This window comes from Chaetodon auriga, chromosome 8 (assembly GCF_051107435.1).
Source record: "Chaetodon auriga isolate fChaAug3 chromosome 8, fChaAug3.hap1, whole genome shotgun sequence".
Classification (NCBI taxonomy): Eukaryota; Metazoa; Chordata; class Actinopteri; order Chaetodontiformes; family Chaetodontidae; genus Chaetodon; species Chaetodon auriga.
In genome coordinates this window covers 9,763,225-9,776,960 of record NC_135081.1, presented here as the reverse complement: position 1 = coordinate 9,776,960, position 13,736 = coordinate 9,763,225, and the positions used below count along the sequence as shown (strand labels likewise).

Genomic DNA, 13,736 nt, shown 5'->3' with positions numbered 1-13,736 from the left:
GGACAGCGAGGGGACACAGGCAGATGTCCAAGCAGCCATACCTGCAAATTCAATTCTGCTCTTTTTTTTCTCCCTCCCATTCTCCTCTGCTCGCCTTTCCTCTGCTCCTCAAAACCCTTCTTGTCCACCTCGTCTTCAACCCCTTCTGTCTCTGTCTGCTCTGATCTTGGTGCCCCAGAAGAGAAGAGAAGAGAGAGAGAGAGAGAGAGAGAGAGAGAGAGAGAGAGAGAGAGAGAGAGAGAAGTAAAACTAGGAATTAGGCTGATGTGAGCTACAGGTGTATCCACTGTGCACTTATGCTTGCTGTGCTGCTTCTTTTGAGAAGGAATTTATTTGAAACTTCCAAAATTATCTCTCCCCGAACAGCCCGAATGAGCAAGAGTATGATAAAACCACCATTTGCTATGAAAATATCTCTACAGCACAGTGGAAACTTTTCTAATGTTTATTGGTTGGAACTGAGAAGGACTTGACAGTGCTCAAAATACCACCAACATATAAATGAACTCCCAGATATACAAACAATTTATTGGTCATCTTGAGTTATTTTCCAGCATTAAGACATTTTCAGAAATGATTATTAGGAATAACCAATACCACAAGGTTCCAGCATGTTTTCTGTGATGCCATAAATTGTGTCAATAGCCAATGATTTTGCACCTTTATACCTTTCATTATTTGTCATAAATGTCAATGCCGGTTAAATTACAGTTTCATTATATAATGTTATGTCACATAAATATACATTTATATTTCAGTTTACACATTAATAACACACAGCTTTCGATGAGTACACATTTGTCTTTCATAGGTTCTGTGTGTTTTTCCATCATGTGCCACAAGTTCCTTAGACTCTTAACTGAGTCACTGAGTCTTTGAACAATACAGTAAAAAGTCTCTTACAAGTGTTGTTGAAAGGTTCTTCATGGTCTTGATAATCATGTGAAAGCCTTTTAAAAGTACCATTCAACTTTTCAGGAGTGTTTCATACATATTTGAAAACTCCCTGAACAGGAATGAAGTTCTTGTAAAGCAATATAAAAAGTAAAAAAAAGAAGAAGAGATGCTTGGTAAGGTTCCTTCAAAAGTCCTGGAAGTGCTAAAGAAGTCCTTCAAAAGTCTTTGAAATGCATCACTAGTCTGATAAGTATTCAAGTTGCAGTGATTGCAAAATCACTGAAGGTCCCGTCAAAGAGATGAGCATTTCATCTGTGTGGTTTGTGTCCTCATCGTTAGCTTCTGATGGCCGTCTTCCTGTCTCTGTCTTTGTTCTGCAAGAGAGAGAAACGACATGTCACATCGCTGCGGATTCAACACTGAAGTCAATTCAAAGGAACAGCACCGTTTAGCTTAGCATAAAGACTGGAAAGTGTGGAAACAGCTAGCTGCACATAACCTCCTGTAAAACCACAACGTAAAACATTTTGACACCCCATGGTTTTGACAGATGTAACGTTAGTGAGCTGCTGGACAGATTTTGTTACTTTTGGACAGAGCCAGGCTAGCTGTTTCCTCCTGCTCCCACTCTTTATGCTAAGCTAGGCTAACTCGCTGCTGGCTGTAGTTTCATATTTACCATACACGCAGGAGACTGCCATTAATCTTCTCATCTAACTCTCTGCAAGAAAGCAGTTAAGAGTATATCTGTAGCGTTGCGGGCAGGGGACAGCTGTTCACCCTTTGCTCAAATATTTAAATATGTTTAACAGGTGAGTCAGACTGCTGTCTTTGATGTCCACCCTTTATTACAGTGTCATGAAATGGGACTCCAGGAAAATGTAGTACATATTGTCGAAATGGATACCGTTTTACTGCAATCACTGGCACAGTAAATTTGTGCGGCTTTGTGCTGTATTTACTTCAGAAAGGTTGAAAAAGTAAACGAACCTTGACTGCATGCAGTAAACACACTCTGCACGGTAGCGCACATACTGTACATTAATTGCGGTAGTGGCAGTTAACTTTATTATAGTCTGAGGAGTGACATCATGAGCTGATGTATGACAGCCCGGCATGATGATATGCTTCTCATTTATCTGTGGTATCAGAACAGAGTAGCCTTGATTTCCTGGCTGGTGAGGAGACTTTCTCTATCTGGCCAGGAAAATAACATCACATTTTCCCTCCTCACCTAACCTCTGCTCTGCACACTTCTCAGGCCATCTACCGCTCACTTTCCAAGACAAGGGATTTTAGCCTATCGAAAACGCCAGAGTGATATGCAGCATGCCATGCAGTCTTACTAACCCCTTTTCAGGGCTGATGTTTGATCAAGTGCTGGCAAACTTCATTTGTGGTCACCTTTCATGGACAAAAAGCAAGTGAAAACAGGCAAACTTCATTCATGTGGTAGTAAAAGCACAGAGAGGTGAAACTTCTCACTCGAGTCTAGGTCAACTTCTCTGCACTCCTGTCCTCTCCTGACTTTTCTTTCCCTTCTCATATCGTCTCCACGAACCCTCCCCCCCCCCCCACCCCCATTCCTCTCATCAGCTGAACACCTGTTACACATTTCCTCCTAGACCGTGCACCAAGTGTAGGTGTTTGGAAAAATCCGCTTGACTGACATCAACAAAGGTGGGTAGGTGTTTGGAAGGGTATCAGGCAGTAATGAGGGAGTGAGATCATAGGATTTGGACAGGAATCGGTCCTCCCACTGATTGAGGTGAGTGTGAGGAGACGTGAGTTATTATTGTCAATACTTCCTCCAGCTGGACTGAGAGCAGAGGATCATTGTTAGATTGCTATTATCGAGACATGAACCATTACCATTATGTTGCTGGCTATGTATGCAAGTAAATATCTCTTTGGTATGTCTGTAATCAGCTACTTGTTGGTGTGTTTTTCTGATTTCCATGAACATTTCCTGGGCGCCAAAACTAAATGACATAACCATCTGCTGAGAAATGTCTAGCTAAGTTAAGGGTTAGGGTCTAGTTAAGGTAGCAGAATTATTTCTGGAACAAAAACATTAAGATTAAGATTTGAATGTTTGATCTTGACAGTTTCTCAGAATCACAGAGTCATCAGAGGCTTTTGTGTCGAAGTCAGCATGTTTGTAGTGCTGTTGTGTCAGAAACCATTCACGAACATTGTGAACCACACTGTACAGAGTTTGACCATTTTCAAGCTTTAGAGTTATTGTAACTTAACTTACACTTAACTGAGTCCCAGAGATTCTGTCTTGTAACAGCAGATCCAATTTAGAAGAACTGTCATGATTCCCACTTTACATTTTTATCAGTGCGTCTATCATGTCACAAAATGTTGCACTTTGATGCCTGTCTCCTCCACTGGAAGAAACTTCACTTCCATAATCTTAACAGCAATTACTCTACATTTGTTTTTAATTATTGATGAAGCAAATAAGTAGTATATAGATGTAATTTCCAGGGGATGGGACTGCATATAGCAAATGATCCCACAATGCAGTATAAGAAGATGTGAACAATCGATGGTCACCAACCAAGAGCTTTAAACCACCGTTAGTAGTGTCTAGAAGCCTAAATGACCCAAGAAGTGTCTTAAACATTTGTTTTAATTGTACGATCACATGGAATAGTCTTTATGAATTGTGACTGCTGTTCACAGAGAACCTGGAAAAACTTTTCGCCTTAATGACATTGCTGTTATTGTGCTTTCTCCTCACACAAACTATAAAACAGAGACAAGTGCAGCCATGCTCTCTGGTGTTTGTTGGAAGGCAGCGTGGAAAATTGTAGGTATTTATCAATGGAAATAAAAAAGCTTGAAACAAGTTTCGAGAGAGTGGGTACATGACAATTGGATGATTTACCAAATTACATCAAATTACTATGAAATCACTAGTAATTAGCCTGCGTCCCGCTGTGAGTTTGGGAAGCACAGCTGTAGCTGGTTCAGCTGGAGTGTAACTGGTTCAGTCAAAACAGGAGGAGGGGGGCTTAAAGGCTGGCCTGGTAGTCAAAACAATCTCCTGAAGACTAATAGGGCATGGTCGGATGACATCTCTGCTCTCTCTCTTTCTTTCTCAAAACACCCACCGACCCACCCACACACACACACACACACACACACACATGCACACATACCATGACCTCCCAGGGGGGTGATTTGTCCAACACTAATATGATTACCCGATGATGTTTACTTTAGATACGATATGATGATATTACCACACTGGAACAATATTATTGTTTTATCAAGGTGAAAGGAGCCTGTTTAACCTCAACGAGAAGAGAGTAAACAGTCTCTTCACGGCATCTTATGCAAATTCAAACTTTAATATTGTTTTTCCGAAACTCAATCCGGGCTTTTCCTTTACCTATAAATGTGGATTTTCCATGCTCTCTCTCTCTCTCTCTCTCTCTCTCTCTCTCTCTCTCTCTCTCTCTCTCTCTCTCTCTTTTTTCCTGTGTTAAGCTGTTCTGTCAAATATGAACATCTAATTTAGTTTCTGGCTGCATGAAGAGAGGAATGACTGGTTGGAAAAAATAATTCCACTTGGGTACTGGCCCAACAATCGTATAAGGAGATTGGTATTCAACCATGAAATGAAAACTGGTAATATCCCTTTAGTTTATCCAGTGAAAATATGTGAATATGCGTCAGTTCCCTCAAGTGTCTAATAGAAGCTGTAATTACCCTCATAAATGATCATCGATTAGAGGATTACAGGCACACGTTAAAATAGTGCAATAAATAACTCATCAGACTTTTGAATTAAGCTAACGAACGCACCAAACAAGCCACAGTCTGCCACCATGTGGCTTGGATATATCAGGCATGTACTTCATGTTCACTGTGGTTTGCTAATAAGCATCCTGATGGCTTCTGAAAAACACGATTTATCTTAGATTGCCTAATCAGATGTAATTCGCACCAGCCGGCCACACATGCGTTTAATTATTCCCACATTTTAATAATTGGTTATAATGACTCCAGAACAAGCCTAACTCAGTTTTGATGACTTCATTCTGCTGCACTAGACACCAACCAGCACTTGATCATCAGTGGAGCGATGTGCACCCTGCAAAGCCAGTATGTCATTAGTTTAAGTAGATATTGTTTTAAGAAACTGGACAATTTAAACTGGCAATTTCTGCTTTTCTCTATGTTATAGATTTCTTTTAGATTTGGTCTTTGCCTGGTTCGGTTTCCTGTAGTTTTGTTCTAATTTGCTCCGTGAGCAACCCTTCCCCTGAAGACCAAATGACAACAGAATGATAGTTTTGCTAATAGATTTTGTTAGTTATCTGACCCGACTTCTTCTGTTGCCGTTAAATTAGGGTTTAACTGCTTCCATCTGTGCTGAAAATATACAGACAGGTCCATGCATGCAGGCACACGTCATACACAGAGCCAGGCTCGCACACACACACACACACACACACACACACACAGACGCATATTGAACGTGGGCAAGAATATATTTAAAAACTGCCTGCAGTGTATTAGCTACCTTCGATGCACCTCATCAGCATAGCTTGAACTGAGAAGCAAACAGGCATAGCTCGAGCTTATGAGGCACAAAACATTAACTCCAAGTCAACACCGGCATTATCTGCAAATGAGGGTAATTTAGTTTTCATCTATGACCTTGAAAAGTCTACTTCATGCAAATGACGTAATGCTTTTTTCCAGCGAAAACAGACTAATAACCAAATGACTGTAAAAACCGCAGTCATTAGAGTGCTCCTGCACATGTCCCATCCATGCATTTAAGCCCTCTTAAGGTGCATGCTTCATTTGATCTCCATAAAGAAGCAAAGTGTAGTTTCGGCACACTCAAAAACCAACTGTCCAAGCTGGAGGATAAATAGCTAAGTTGATTATCCTGCTGAGTCGCTGGCTATTTCTCTGCCTCTCTTTCTCTCCTTCTCCATCTCTGTTTCCACAACTTCCTGCAAACCATTAGTTTAGAAGGTGTTGAAAGCACAGTCGTGATCCAGGGCTCCTTAAGTGAGTAATCATATATGAGGTTTTTTTGGGTGTCTAGAAAGACGCAATGAACTGCCGTCTGGCTGAAAAGACTAGAAAAAATATGAGAGAGGAAGAAATGCTTTTGATAAAAGTCTCTGAGTGTGGTGCGCTGTGTGCGTGTGTCAGTGTTTCTACGGTCGTGTCTGCATGTGTGTGTCTATGTGTCATATGTGTGGGTGTGAGTGTGTGTGTGTGTGTGCAAGCAGCGAGGGCGTTTCACAGAGCGTGGTTTCCAGGCTTCTTTAACATCACCATCAAAGCTCAACGTCAATGTGTTTCTAATAGTAGCAGCTGAATTAAACACTGGCTGTACAGGCCTCAGCAGAGGATAAATCATTTACAGAACAATTAGCTCATTTGTTGCTCTGCTCTGCACTGCCAATGACTTCCAGACACGGAGAGCAGGCCAGTGTGTGTGTGTGCATGTGTGTGAGAGTGTGTGAGTGCATACTGTATATCTACATGGACGTAATGTCACTCTTTGCCACTCACATCCATCTCAGAGCAACAAACACACACAGATATATATACAGACTCACTCTTTCTCTGTCTCATCCACTCACATACACACACACACACACATGCACTCACATTAACTGCCACACACACGCACATAAACACACAAGTACAGATAAGTCCGTTTCCAGTTGCACGGTGCAGTTTTAGTGCCACTGTCTTTCCATACGCCCTGCTTTCCAGCCACCCACAAAAATCATCACACATAAAAGTTTTACTGCAGCCCAGATGTAAATTAGAACAGTTCGTGATATTAGGAGCCGTATACATCATTTGTTAGGTTTGCTGTTTCGCTAAGTTCACACATTTTAATTTTGAGAAATTCCAAATAAATAAAATTCCTTGGAGTTGGAATTAAATCAGGGTTGTGCCTTAAAATGCTTGTAAACTCAACTAAATGTAACCATCTCAAAGGAGCAGCAGTCTATTTACAGCAACCGCACTATAAGTATCATAGTAGTTATATTTTTGCCAGATTTTTATTTTGTTTCTAAACATATAAATTCTCGTTTAATTCACCAAATGGCTGTCTTTAAATTTTAAATGATGGAAAATGTTTGGACATGTCATCTCCAGCTTGAAAGGAAAAAGTTCAGCATGATTGCTCTTACTGGCAGATGAATCGCCATTTCTGTTTACGTTTGCCATTGAATTGAATTGACCTTCTCCTGTTTTTGGGCCAAAAGCAACAAGCCACAGTTGAGGAGGAAGCTGTAAAAATGCTTCAAGCGCCATAGCCTAAAGACAACAAAGTAGACAGATTAGCACATTTAAAAAAGCTTTGTGTTTTTGCTTTGTACTGCTGAATAAACATAATCTCATTGTCATTCAGTTGCATTACATTGATACTGATGTCCTGCCTTCACCTACAACGCAAACAAATATTTATTTAAGTGTCACTGCAGATGCTCCGCCGGTACGACACATTTCAAAGCCATGAAGGGGGACTTCTAGCAGAGATGCAGAAGCACTAGATAATAAAGCCACAATGATTAAGAAAAGCTGTAATCGTGCAGGTTTCCTGCTGTAGGTTGAGTCCAGGCACCTGACAGTTACGCTGATCAGCAGAAGCAGAGAGGCCTAGAACAGGATATCTGCATCAATCAACCAGACAGCGCAGGGATTTGAGCAGCCCTTTGCTCACCTCAATCCTCTATCCACAGCCCTGTACATCTCATTTACAGATGTAGCCATCAGGAGCATCCCATTTTCTTACTGCATGTATCAAAGACATCAGTAGGGCTCCAGCTTGTCAATGCCAAACTGCTGCTGCTGCTGCACCCAGAACTGTTTTTTTAAAAGTCAAAATACGTCAGGATATATGTGGATGCTTGGCTTCTGATCAAAAGAAACTCACTAGAAATGTCCCACAGCATGTGGACCTGCAGCTGACAACTTGATGGAGAAAAGAATATGTAACAGTAGTGCAGAGGAGTAGATTTACACTCTGATCACCACACTGAGCCTGAGCAACCACGCTATTCAGCAAATCTCACCAGAAAAGAAAAACAACAATTTCTCATGCTTTAAGCTCACACTGAGGAGATTTTCACTGTTCTTTTATTGCCTCTAAACACTTTTTCCAATAAACTGAAGGATGAAGAGTTCATTTATGGGTAGAAAAAGATCTTCTTCTTTAACCAAATAAACCATTAAAAAGCCTTTGGAGCTGACAGCAGATACATGTTTTTCACAGGAAGTTTATGATCATTTTCAATCTCACTCCTGCTGCCTGAAAAAACCACCCTACCATGACGAGAGGATGCACAGAATAAATCATATGTCCTTCCCCTGCATAAACTCCATCTCAAATCTTTCTGTATCATGTGCATAAAGTCACATAATGAGATCACAGTCATATTCCACTCAATATGTAATATGCAGTGGATTAGCCCTCTCTGTGCAGTAGTCATTACGACCAAGACTGTTTGTTTTGAAACACTTTTACTGTACACACACATAATAAGAGGAAATGAATGTGTACTTTTCTCACTTTCAACCTCCCCCACACTGGAAATAAGTGCAAGTGAAGCAGCTGGTCTAAGCAGACCTGACAGCTGTGATGAACCTCAATGACCATAAAAACATACAAAGAGAGCAGTCAGGACACAAAGTCTCATTTTACCTTCACAATCGTTTCCTCTCTGTAATCACCAGCACTGCCTCTGCCCTTTAGCCCACTTAAACGCACTGTATAGCCACTTTTCCAGGGAAAATGAAATTCTCTCAGGTTCTGCCAATCAGAGTTAACCATTCATCTTCCAGGTGAGCCTGGGATCCCTTCTGCTTCTCCTCAAAGAGTCTGCTGTCAGCAGATCACATGAAAAGACCAAAGCCACATACATGTAAATGCACCAAACGTGTATCAATCCACTGCTGATAACCCCAACCACCCAGCTGTTTTAGGAATTTACTTCGACATTTTTTCAAATTAAACTATATATTTGTAAGCTGTTTTTAAAGATTTATGTGTTTTTGCGGAATCTGTTGATGATGAGAATATATCTGAAAATAATCCTGTTAGAGGATCATTTTCAGAGAAAACTTTGTTCGCTTGAACTGGATTGAAGAGGGGAGGATTATTTTATGTGATGGATTAAAGTTACACCAAAAGTACATATGGAATGACTTATTTATAATGACATTTCGGTCATTTTGCACAAACCACATCTAAGATAAAACCGTTAAATGCTCTCTGAATGCATCATACACAGCAGAGAATAGTGTGAACTGTTACTGAGCTAATGGGAAACAGCATAACGTGACTGACGTCAAGTAAGAAAGACTGAAAGTGTCTACATTTGAAAGGTTTGACATGAGAAAGTTTCAAAATTGTTTTCTACCCAGCATGCATTTACAGGTCAGTCATGCGTCTGCAGCGGTGAGCTGACAGCAGCAGATAGTATTACACAGCTCCTACTGACAGCTCTGACCTCCACCAGGCTGATCGATACGCAGGCAGCTGAGGGAGAGGTGGGGGAACGAGAGACGCTCGGGGAAAGCGTTGAGACGGAAAAAGTGAAGCGGAATGTGAAGAGTGCGAGGGCAAAGGAGGAAGAGAGTAGAGGTGAAGAACTCATGGAGGACAGACTGAAGCTGAAAGAAAAAGAGTCAGAGGAGAGAGACAACTTTCAGGCTAGCTATCTCCCAGCCGAGGGTGTCTGGGTTTCAGGCGCTGAGCACGTCTAGGCTTTCACACACAACGGTTCAGAGGCGAGGCAGGAGGGAGGGGGAGACACACACTGCTGAGACTTAGGTTATCCCCCAGCTAAAGGGTCTCTGGGTTTAGACACTGAGGAGGGTATTAGCTTTCACACACTGCTGGGGCAACGGGGGAGTCTGCCAGATGTCAGCTCCTTACCCATAAATCCTGCTAAATGGGCAGCAGCTAGGTTAGAGGGGGAAAGTTGAGTGGACGTCACCTCTCTATCATCTTCTGTACAGGCCGGTGGTGTTTGTTGAAGTCGGAGCCGGAGTCACATAAATTTGATTTCAGCCAGCTGATAGGAATTCTTCATTGCCTGCTATTTCTCATCAGACTGACAACTTTCTCATGGCGGGAGTGTTCTTGATTATGTCTACTTCCTGTGTTGAATCAATCAAATGCGAGTTGAACTTCGCACTGGATGCAGTTCTCCTTCTCTGCATCTCTGTGAAGGTGTAAGCGCAGCGGGGAGTGTGGGAAAAGTGCCAGAAGAGCTGGCTATAGAACTCTGATCTGAAATGCTATCGCTGACACTGAACCTTAGAAAAATCATTGTTGATGTTTTGTTAGCTTGTTTTGTGCGGGACAACAACATCCTAGAAGTGCTTCTGGAAAATGTTCTTAATACACAGCATGTGAGTTAAATATATAAAAAGTACATATGACAGTTTGGTGTCTTGAAACATCCAGTTTGAGTGGAACAAAGTTATTACCATTTGCCAATCTTTGTATCTCAGGTCAGCTCTTCAGCACTTATGATTAAAACCTTCTCATATTCAGGCTGACGTCAATACATTCTTCAAATTATACACATGGTTTTGGATGGATTTCATGGGTTCCCGGTCATAAATCTCACTCGCTGCATAAATACCCTTGTAAACTTCAAATTCATATTTTTAAAAACAGAAAGGAAAAAACATCACAGTCGGGGTTAGACTTGTCTTTTTTACATAATGTCGGTGCACATCTTGTTGGCTGCGTGTTGTTCGATCCGCTCTGCTCAGCCCTCTCTTAGCTCCTCTGACACAAAAACAATCACAGCCATTCACGGTACTGTCCGGTGAGCTTCAGCAAGCACCTTGAACTTTTGAGCCACCTGCTCGAGTAAAACGAAGCCCCAGTGGGACAATAATACACAGTCCTTCACCCCAAAAGAGGACTTTAAAGAGGTTCTGCTTTTAATGTCCCTCAGGGCCAATCAGGTTTATAGGCACAGTCACTGATCTCAGGTCAGCTTTAAACACCAAATTGACCCTAAAGAACTGCACTTTCCCCAAAAGAAGCTTCGCTCTGCATGATCAACTTTCCCTTTGGCTAAATCTGGGCTTTCCTCTATTTCTTTTAATTCCGCGTAAAGAACTTCAAGTGCTCTGTTTATAGTATTTGAAAAGTAACTAAAGACATTTATTACAGTTATTTTTAAGTTTTTATTATAGTTTTTTAGGTCACACAGACATATTCAAAAGCTGTATTTAGTACCATTTTAAAGTTGATTACACTGCCCTGCTGGAGATCTTACTATATACAGCACCTTTGTTTCAGTTGATTTGGCCTTTTTTTCTCTTGCTTGTTGATTTATAATTGTCGTCTGCTCACCATTTTCCTCTGGTTGCTGAGGCAGAAAGTACAGATGTGCTTTGGCTGGGCTGATTGGTCAGATCCTCGAGTGGGGGAGGAGTTAACGTGGAAGAACGGTGGTGAGGGAGCGTGGCACGGCTGCCCGTCATGAAGGCCCTCGCCCAGGAGCAACACATTCCCCAGATGACTGATGTAGCTGCTGGCCAAGCGTAACGTCTCGATCTTCGACAGCTTCCTGAACATCAAATCAGAAGGAGATTCATCGTTATGGATTAAAACACAATATTAAAAAACTGTACAACAATTTGAAAAAAATGTATCGTATCACAACATTGGAGTACTACACAGGATATACACTGTACATAGTGATGCTTGATTTTGAACATCTCATGCCACTTCCTGATAAGAAATATCCGCTCATGGTTAAATGCAGTGTTGGCTCATTAGATCACAGTCCAGTCTCAAAAATCATTTAATTGTGATGAAAGGTGCCAGAGCTACATCAGGGTTGACTTGATGGAAAAACTGTATTTTCAGGAACATATTTTTGCATCAGACAAAATGCCACGAGCCCTTTGACTCATTGCTCTGTACCTGTCTGCAGGCTCGGTGGGGATGAGAGTGCGCAGCGCTGTGAATGCTGTGTTGACAGAATTGGTGCGATCTCTCTCCCGCGCGTTGGCGGCGGTCCTCTGACGAACCTCTCCAGTGACAGAAGGAACCTGGGGGACAAGCCTCCCCATCATGGCCCCTGAATCTACCCCTCCGCCCCCTACTCCCCCGCACAGCTTCCTCTTCCTGTTCACCTTGATGTGAAAGGCAGATGGCGATGAGGAGGACAGGCGGAAGGCAGCAGAGTTGGAGGAGTTGGTGTTACGCTCCTCGGAGCCTGACCCCTCGCTCCCGTTCTCGTCGTCATCTTCGGAGAGGAGGGCAATGTCGCCATACAGGAAGCGACCTGCAGGAGGCGCTGTCCGCAGCATGGCAAATGTCATCTTCACTGCGACAAGGTTCTGACAGCTCCTGGTCAATCCCTCTGAGACTTCCACTTGCTGAGGTTCAACTCGTTTGGAAGTTTCTTACCAGAAGTTGTTTAGCAAATGTTGACTGTTGATGTTGCTGACGAAAGGCGTCCGCTTCTTATATGGTCACTTCTCCTCTAACCTCTCTTCTCTGTAAAATCTGTTAAGCCAGGTGAGTCAGATGTAGCCCCTCTGATGCTTGATTTAAAAGATCAGCAAGTTGATCGTCAGTGGTCAAGAGCAACTTGACCTCAGAGCTGCTGTGTCACATGTGGCCACAGGTTCCAGGTCCCTCTTGCGTTTCTCTCTTGGTTCGTACGAAAACACTTCACATCCCAAAGGTCAGCTCTGCTTTCAGTTAATCCTTTGGACGACAGCCAAATTTAAAATGGCATGTTGATGTCAGATGTTGCTGTTGATTTGTCCTCTTTTCCTTCTCCACCTCTGTCTTTGTCCGTTGGTTCTATATTTGTCTGTTTCAGTCCCAATAGCACAAACTACTCCCAGTCTGTGGCAGCAGATTGACTCTTTCTTGCTCTCTGTTGGTCTCTCTCTCTCAGCCTCTCTTGATGTCCTCTCTCCCTCTCTCTCTCTCTCTCTCTCTCTCTGACTCTTTGCTCCACGTGTGCCTGCTGTCTGAGTGTTTCCGTCTGCCTCTGGTCTTATAGCCGGTGGGAGGACCGGAGGACTACTCCGCTCCTCCCTCTGAGCGCTGTGGGTCCCTCGACTGCTGTCTAGAAGCAGGCCAGAGAGACCGGAGGCAGGAGGCAAACCATCAGCGGGAGTTTGTTTTGGCTGCACGATGGTGTGTTTCAAGGGAAATCCACCCTAAAACAGAACCTGCATCACCCTTATTTGCTTGGTGAGTTTGGTGACCTTAGTGACCACAGAGGCCTCTGAAACACACATTCCTGTCAATATGAATACTGCACACATGTTGAGTTTCTTGGATGGGTGGCTTAAAATGGAAATGAAGCAGAGATAAAGTGTTGTTATCTGACAAGAGTAATAAAGCCGTGATTTTAGACAGCGCCATCAAATATCAAATGTCAAGTGGTGTTGTTTTTTTAATATTTATCATCGCTTCAAAGACAAACTGTGAACTCAAAGTTATTAGCTTTGTTGGAGGCAAAATCTTCACATGACAAAGAACTTGATCAAATTATTTCAGAATTTTATAATCTAGTTGTTCCACGCTGGCTGACTTCTACTTTTTCCAGGCTTATCAGACAGAGCATGGAAGTTCAGCATGATTTGAACGTGCAGTCCTGATCATATGGGCACTCCTTTCCGAGTCTGCGCACTCAATTTTCTCCAGCTGTTCAGTCTTCGGAGAACACAAAAGGTTGCTTACCAGCCATTTTTGACCAGCAATCTGCAGCAGGACATGCCCCCATCTGAATGGAAAAGAGCAAATAAGAAAATCACACTAGAAATAGCAGTTAAGACCACGT

General features: G+C 42.4%; 1 protein-coding gene across 1 annotated transcript; it reads right to left on the bottom strand.

Moving 5' to 3' along the window:
• Positions 1-508: 508 nt before the first annotated feature.
• Positions 509-12,395, bottom strand: LOC143325173 (basic helix-loop-helix transcription factor scleraxis-like). The gene is made up of 3 exons (XM_076738098.1): positions 11,855-12,395; positions 11,279-11,495; positions 509-1,271 (listed from the first exon to the last, which is right to left on the bottom strand). Exons 1-3 carry the CDS (start codon positions 12,253-12,255, stop codon positions 1,233-1,235), a joined length of 657 nt encoding a protein of 218 aa, XP_076594213.1. The 5' UTR covers positions 12,256-12,395; the 3' UTR covers positions 509-1,232.
• Positions 12,396-13,736: the final 1,341 nt, after the last annotated feature.

Excerpts from the sequence above, each read along its gene's own strand:
- LOC143325173 (XM_076738098.1), bottom strand. The coding sequence starts at position 12,255 with ATGACATTTGCCATGCTGCGGACAGCGCCTCCTGCAGGTCGCTTCCTG. Across the intron at positions 11,496-11,854 it reads CCCACCGAGCCTGCAGACAG|GAAGCTGTCGAAGATCGAGA; the intron begins GTACAGAGCAAT and ends TTTGATGTTCAG. Across the intron at positions 1,272-11,278 it reads TCAGCAACCAGAGGAAAATG|AACAAAGACAGAGACAGGAA; the intron begins GTGAGCAGACGA and ends TCTCTCTTGCAG.